The sequence below is a fragment of the Rhinopithecus bieti genome, unplaced genomic scaffold (assembly GCF_001698545.2).
Source record: "Rhinopithecus bieti isolate Rb0 unplaced genomic scaffold, ASM169854v2 scaffold_7398, whole genome shotgun sequence".
Classification (NCBI taxonomy): Eukaryota; Metazoa; Chordata; class Mammalia; order Primates; family Cercopithecidae; genus Rhinopithecus; species Rhinopithecus bieti.
The window spans coordinates 337719-344507 of NW_016805783.1; the positions used below are offsets into that span (position 1 = coordinate 337719).

The window sequence follows — 6789 nt, forward strand, 5'->3', positions numbered from 1 at the left end:
GACCTCATAATTTTTTCCCCATATCTTTGTTTTTAGTTTCAGAGACCACTAATGATTCAATAATACATGATGTGGTTGAAAATCATGTTGCAGACCAACTTTCATCAGACATTACACCAAATGCTATGGATACTGAATTTTCAACATCTTCTCCAGCCGGTTTACTGGAACGGCCAACCAATCATACGGAGGCTCTTGGTCATGACCATTTAGGAACCAATGACCTCACTGTTGGTGGAGTTTTAGAGAATCATGAGGAGCCAAGAGATAAAGAACAATGTGCTGAAGAGAACATACCAGCATCTTCACTCAACAAAGGAAAGAAATTGATGCATTGCAGAAGCCATGAAGAGGTCAATACCGAATTAAAAGCACAAATAATGAAAGAGATCCGAAAGCCAGGAAGAAGTATGTATAATAAGAGACGAAGATCTGATTTCTTGTATGTGCTCAAAAAGCAAAAAAAAAAAAAGGTCAAGTAACTAGTAAAAGAATAGATATGATTCTAGATCTGTCTTGAACAACATCTCAGTTAAGATTCTTTATTCATCTGACCAACACTGAATATCTTCTATTTCCAAGGTACTAGGTATGGTAGGCAGCAGGGACTAAGAGCAGAGCAACACTGTACAGATAAATTACATATAGTTCCTACCATGACAGGAACCCATAATCTTGAATATTCTTCTGACCAACAATGGAATTTTAATATAGCAGCTAGCTCACAAACGATATACTGAAAATTAAATGACTTCATGTCTGTAAAGTTCTTGTCATAGTGCCTACCACTATGTTTAATAGTTAAACTATGATAGTGATATTATAGGATATGTTTAGGCCGAAAAACTAAAGTTACGAAAGCTATCTGGTATATGAACACAAAAGAACTTCGTGGGAAAAAGTTCAGTATTATTGGCATTCATTTAGAGGATGTTAACACATCACTTGCCCTGGGGTAGTACAGTGACCTGGGTGGTCCAGAAATGGGTACAAATCAGTCCTTGGAGTTTAGACGTTTATAGCCCTTGCAGAGTTTCATATGAAAACTTTAAACTGGAATAACACTCCTAACCTGTTTGGTTTTTACCCCCACTTCCCACTTACCCCCATGTTAGCTGTTAGAATTTTAAACTGTAAGGATGGAGTTTTGTAAAGGCCACTTGTTCTTATTTTTTAGTGATACTACCAAAAAGCTATTTACTCATCCTTTTAAGCTTTATGTTTGATAACTTAATAGGAACTTTTACTTACAAAGCAGGGTTTGATTAGTTGTTTTATCTTTGTTGCTGTGTACTTTTACATATATGTTAAAATATAAAATCTCTAATGAGTGGTGAAATTTTATGTAGAATTTTTTTTTGTCTCAGTATATCTTATAATAAAACTGTAAAAGAAGGAATATTGAATAAGAATTATAAATGAAAGGCCACTTAATTTTTTCTTTTGCTTCTTTTGCTTTAAGAATATGAAAGAATCTTCACTTTACTGAAGCATGCTGCCAGGCAGCTTTACAAACAAGGACTAATATTTTTACAAAATGTCATTAAAGAAAGCATCAAGGTAAATAAATTATTGCATATAATGAAATGGTGATTAAATGAGTCCACAGTTTATATAGGCAGTATTTTAACAATATCTGTTTTGCACTTGTGTTGTTTATAAACGTATATGGCATACCAACATATAAATAAATTCTTACTCCTTTTTAGTTTATTGAAAGAAATTCACTTAGAAAACAGCCACATACACATTCTTCAGGAATTATGGACCTTTTCTCCCTGCAAATTACTAGATACTTGGAGAATTCTTATTTATTCTTCTCTGTAGCTTTTTGATATCTTTACATTAATATTTTGCAACCTTTAATTTTTCTCCTTTATACCTTAATATTGGTGACTAAAAATAACATATTTGAATGTCATTTATTTTTACATGGGAAAGCGTAATTAAGGGGACCAGAATTGGACAAATGGGCCTTATTCTGATTGTTTCAGTAGCCCAGGATCATTAGTACATTGGCCCTCTGTATCCTTGGGTTCCACATTCACTGGATTCAAGCAACCACAGATTGAAAGTATTTGGAGGTGGAGAAATGGATGATTGTGTCTGTATTGAATATGTACAGGCTTTTTTTTTTCTTGTCATTCTCTAAATAATTCAGTCTAATTCATATAGTATTTACACTGTGTTAGTGTTATAAATAATCTAGAGATTATTTAGAGCATATGGGAGAATGTACACAGGTTACATGTAAATATTGGGCCATTTTATACAAGCGACTTGAGCATTCATGGATTTTGGTGTTCATAGGGAGGCCTAGAATCGATCCTCCATGGATACAGAGGGATCACTGTATAATGAAGGTGGATAAAGGTTATAAATGGTAATTAAGAAGTGCAATTAACTGGAAAACATAGTTGTATGAGTTTAAAAACATTTTTTATTTTCCCTTCAATATTTTGGGGATTTTAGTATTATAAGAAAACCTGGGGCTTATCTCATTTGACCTTCTAAATGTAAACACACTTACACTTTGTCCTCCTGTCTCTTCTATGCTACACATGAAGATTTTAGATAAAGTTGGTTTTTATTTCTGGCTTTCTTTTCTTTTCATACTTTTGGAGTGGCTAGAGCATAGGCCAGTTTGCAGGATCAAGATAAGGCTATAACTTTTCATATACTTTTGAGTATTTAACCTATTATGCTCTTTATGGTAACATTCTGTCAGCTAAAACCTCATTAGGAATTTATATTCCCGGTATCTGTACTTCACTTCTGCCACCTTTTAGGGAGTTGTGTAGTATTACAGTGGCTATTTATATTAGCTTCCAACTAGCAAGGAAGTAGGAATAAAATGTCCAGTGTCGGGGGATATTCTTAAAACCATCGGCAATTATGTAGACAGATGCAATTTTAGTCTGCCCATATTTGTTACTGAAAATCTTTAAAAGTTGTTACTTGAACTTTAACTGCTTGCTACACTCTGTATTATAGATGTCTATCCTTGATTTGCTAGTTTTCAAATTATAATAGAAGACCATGGTTTTTAAATACTACTGCCCAGTTTTCATTTCTTCTTCCATTTTGTGGGAGTTTATATTCATACTTTGTTCACATTCCTTTCAACATTCAACTTACAAAGAGCATGAGAAGAAGCTATTGAAGTATTTGCTTTGGGAGCCCAGATTTCACTAGAGTGTTTGCAGCCCTTGAATATATTTTGAATATATTAGTTTTTTGATTTTTTTTGTTTTTTTCCTTTTTCTTTTCGGTTGTGGAAGGAACAACCTCTTTCCCATTGTTTAGGTATAGAGTGTTTTAGGGACAAACTAAAATACTGTACTGGTATAATAATTTGCTAATCTTTCAACATATTTTCTATTGTCATAGTATTGATTTTTCTATTTTCATTTCAGTTTGAAACATCTTCCCAAAGCAATTTTCTCTCCTTTTAAGAAAATTATACTGATATATACTATTCATTAAAAAGTAATTGAGAGTACTATTTATTTTTTCATACAGGTTTAAAAAACGAATGCTAATAGAACAACTGGAGAACTTCTTGGATGAAATTCATCGAAGAGCCAATCAGATCAACCATATTAATAGCAATTAAAAGAAAATAGAATGTGGCCACTTATTTCACTATCTTCTTCAAATACAAAGTAAATACAAGACTGTTGTGATCTTGCATTCATTTTCTGACATGCATTGTTGGCTATTTGAAATACTAAAAGCAAATTACAGATCCTTTTTCCATCATTTTACAGTGACCTTTTCTTCATTTTGGTTTATTTTGTAATGTGAAAAGTATCACTCTAAAAAACATTTTATTTAACAAACTAAAATATTCCTCCAAATCTCTTGCTTGTCATTGACTCTTGCGTGTCAATTTCCCTCAGGTTCTATTTTCTTAAACCAACCTTTAAAATTGTCACCTCTGTTAAGGTTGAACTTTGCCAAAAAAAATTAAAAAGAAGTTACTTTGTAATTTTGGGGAAAAAAGCACATACATTAAAACTAGGTAATGTTTTGTATATACAGTTATTTTGGATATATTATTGTAAGTTGTACAAATGTATTTTGAAGAATATTTAAGAAAAGCACTTTTGTTATTCCATCAATAAATGCTCTATTTTACTCTTGTGTGGTTTAGGAAATAATCACATTTAAAGTAATCATTTAAAAACGTCCTAAGATAATGGAGTTTTAAAGGCCTTGCTTTTTAGCATTGGAAAAAATACACCACTTGAAGTTCATGTTTGTTAAGCCTAACTGTAATTACATGTTACATAATCTGCATTGCCTTTTACTATATGTTTGTAGTTTTTGTTGGCCATGCCAACATACTCCCATTTCTGCCTAGATTATGGGAATGACTTTGTCTGGGGCAGATAGATACTTTAAAAGCTATTTAAAAAGCAGACAACTTTGGATATTATTGGTTTCCTTCAACACCTTTTCCTTTCTCACTAGGATTGTGGGTGGCACAAAGTTGAAGCTGTTAGGGAGTGGTAGGTTTGGAGTGCATACATACTCTGAAATATCTAGCCTTTAGCAGCTTTATGCCATGCTTGCAAAAGCCCACAACAAATTGGAGGCCTCTTTGTTCTGCTCTGCTGTTCTCACACTTAAACTCTGTTTTACTTATAAGCTAAATGTAAAGGAAACACCTTTAAGAAGACTTTCCTCATTTTGCATCCCCCCCTGAGTTTCACAGGATAAGGAAAACCACAGTATTCATTCTCCACCCTCAATTAAACATGGCCTAGAATATCCTTACTGAGGAAGCGATCTTACGGCCTGACTCACTCACCATTCATAGATCACTGCTGTGCCTTTTAGTGGTTTGGGGGTAACCAGTAGAAAAGAAGGTCAAAATAGATTTGGATTAAGAGTAGACAAAATAAACTTATAAAATTTAAAATTGAAGTATTTTAGGTTTATGATATTGAAAACCACATACCCTTAGCTTTTTACACTTTATCAGAACATTTTTTTAAATTTCAAGGGTATAGCAAAATTATAACTTTATGAAGAAAAGCATCGATGAAAGTGGAGAACATGCATTTAGTCTAGGGGATTTGAAACTCTCCCGATACTGAAGACAAACCCTGTCAAGAAAAAGAATTTAATATTATATAGTATTTTCATATGCAGTTCTTTAAGCTTTGTTTACTTCTATACAAATACTTTCAAGTAATGCAAGATAACAATTACTAGGTGGAATTGTTCAGGTAATTGCCTGTAGTCACATTGCTAAATTCAATGAGAGTTGCACAAAATCCAGAATATATTGTCTGTTCCTAAATTATATGTATTTAGATTCTGGGATTAGTAGGAGGGATTAGAAGTCATTCAGATAAAAATTCATACTTAACAAGAGTATCTAGGGAAGAGATTCAGCCTATCCCAGTATTTAGCAGCTTTCCCTATCAGAAAGTTTTATTTTCTTTTTCACAGATTGCTCATGACCTTTAATACATTTTTCTGAATGAACCCTGGAGGGAGGTGAAAAGTAGCAGTTTTGTTCATCTCTTCTTTTTGTCCTTTATCTCTCTGCCATTGTTCCCACCTCATCCTAAAACCTAGTCAGGAGAGTTTGAAACCTATTAGAACCAAAGGTTAATATCCCATCTCCCTCAGGCTTTTTTCATTTAAAAACAAAAACCAAAAAACTATGGGTATATTATTGTAGAATTACTGTTGGAAGGGGATTACATCTAGGGGGAACATCATGTCTTTTAGGCCCTTTATGTCACTGAATGACTTATGGCTCGACAAATGATATTCTTGGAAAGTTTAATCTTGAGGTTTTCAAATCTTTTTTTTTTTTAAATTCTCCCATGTTTCCCATTTGCTGATTGATTCATTAGTTGCTCTTAGTAAGATATGTCAGTTTGGAATAATGAAGGCTGAGACTCATTTCTAAACTCCTCCATAACCATCACCAGAAAAGCAGCCACTGTGTTGTGTGATGTGAGCTAATGCCTCCCAGATAGAGGTAAATAAAGTCACAAGGACTATTAGAATTCCGGTGGATTGTGGAACTGGTTTTGGATTATCCTTATATTTTCATTCTGATTACTGAGGCAGTTCTGAAAACGCCTACCATTGAAATAGTGGTGTGTCTTTTCCTTGTTTAAGGATTTTACATCATTTTTATGCACTTGAATTCCAAAATCAGAATCTCTCTTTTACCTATCAACCTTTATTGGCTATTGGCTTTTGGCAATGACCTTTCCATTCAAATGTAGTCCTGTCTCTTTGTTTCTTTAGGGAGTAGAACCTGTCCTTTTTTTGATCTTTCATTTTTTTGATGTGTCCTTTCTGAGAGAAGGTTCTCTGCTGCCTGTTCTGGGTGATAAGTGATATTTTCATCTAATCATTATGGGGTTGGGATGATCATGGTGAAATACTAGGAAGACATATTCTGTTGATGGACTTTTTCTCCCCAAATAATCCCAAATAGATTATTTTCTAGTGAATGGTTTATATCTTTCTCGTCACAAAAATGTTCCTTTGATTTCTAGCACGAGGTACAGCAGGATGCAAATGATTCTCAGATAAAATGATGTTGACAGTATTTCCTTAACAATTTATGTAAAACTATGCATAATTTTCATTATCCTAACTTCTGACATTTTTTCTCCATAAATAAAAGTAATGCTTGATGTTTAGTTAAAGTAGATCCACCTTTGCTTGATTTTATTAGTCTTGTTCTATCCTATTTCTTTTTAATACACTGTTTAGACTTGCCAACAACTCTTAACTGAGAATCTCTTTTCC

The 6789-nt window shown here is 33.3% G+C and overlaps 1 protein-coding gene across 7 annotated transcripts in view; it reads left to right on the plus strand.

The window, feature by feature from the left end:
* The window catches only part of INTS6 (integrator complex subunit 6), a 111035-nt gene that overhangs the window by 85767 nt on the left and 18479 nt on the right, over positions 1-6789 (plus strand). For 3 of the 7 annotated variants that reach the window (XR_001885928.1, XR_001885929.1, XR_001885930.1), the window contains exons 15-16: positions 37-408; positions 1463-3665. Coding sequence is in view for 4 of the 7 variants with exons in the window: in XM_017873733.1 (XP_017729222.1) it covers positions 37-408; positions 1463-1555; positions 3519-3616 (563 nt within the window). In the remaining 3 variants the exon portion in view is untranslated. Of the gene's footprint in view, positions 1-36; positions 409-1462; positions 6692-6789 lie in introns of those variants that run through there. The other 4 variants (XM_017873730.1, XM_017873731.1, XM_017873732.1 and 1 more) reach the window with 2 other exon arrangements.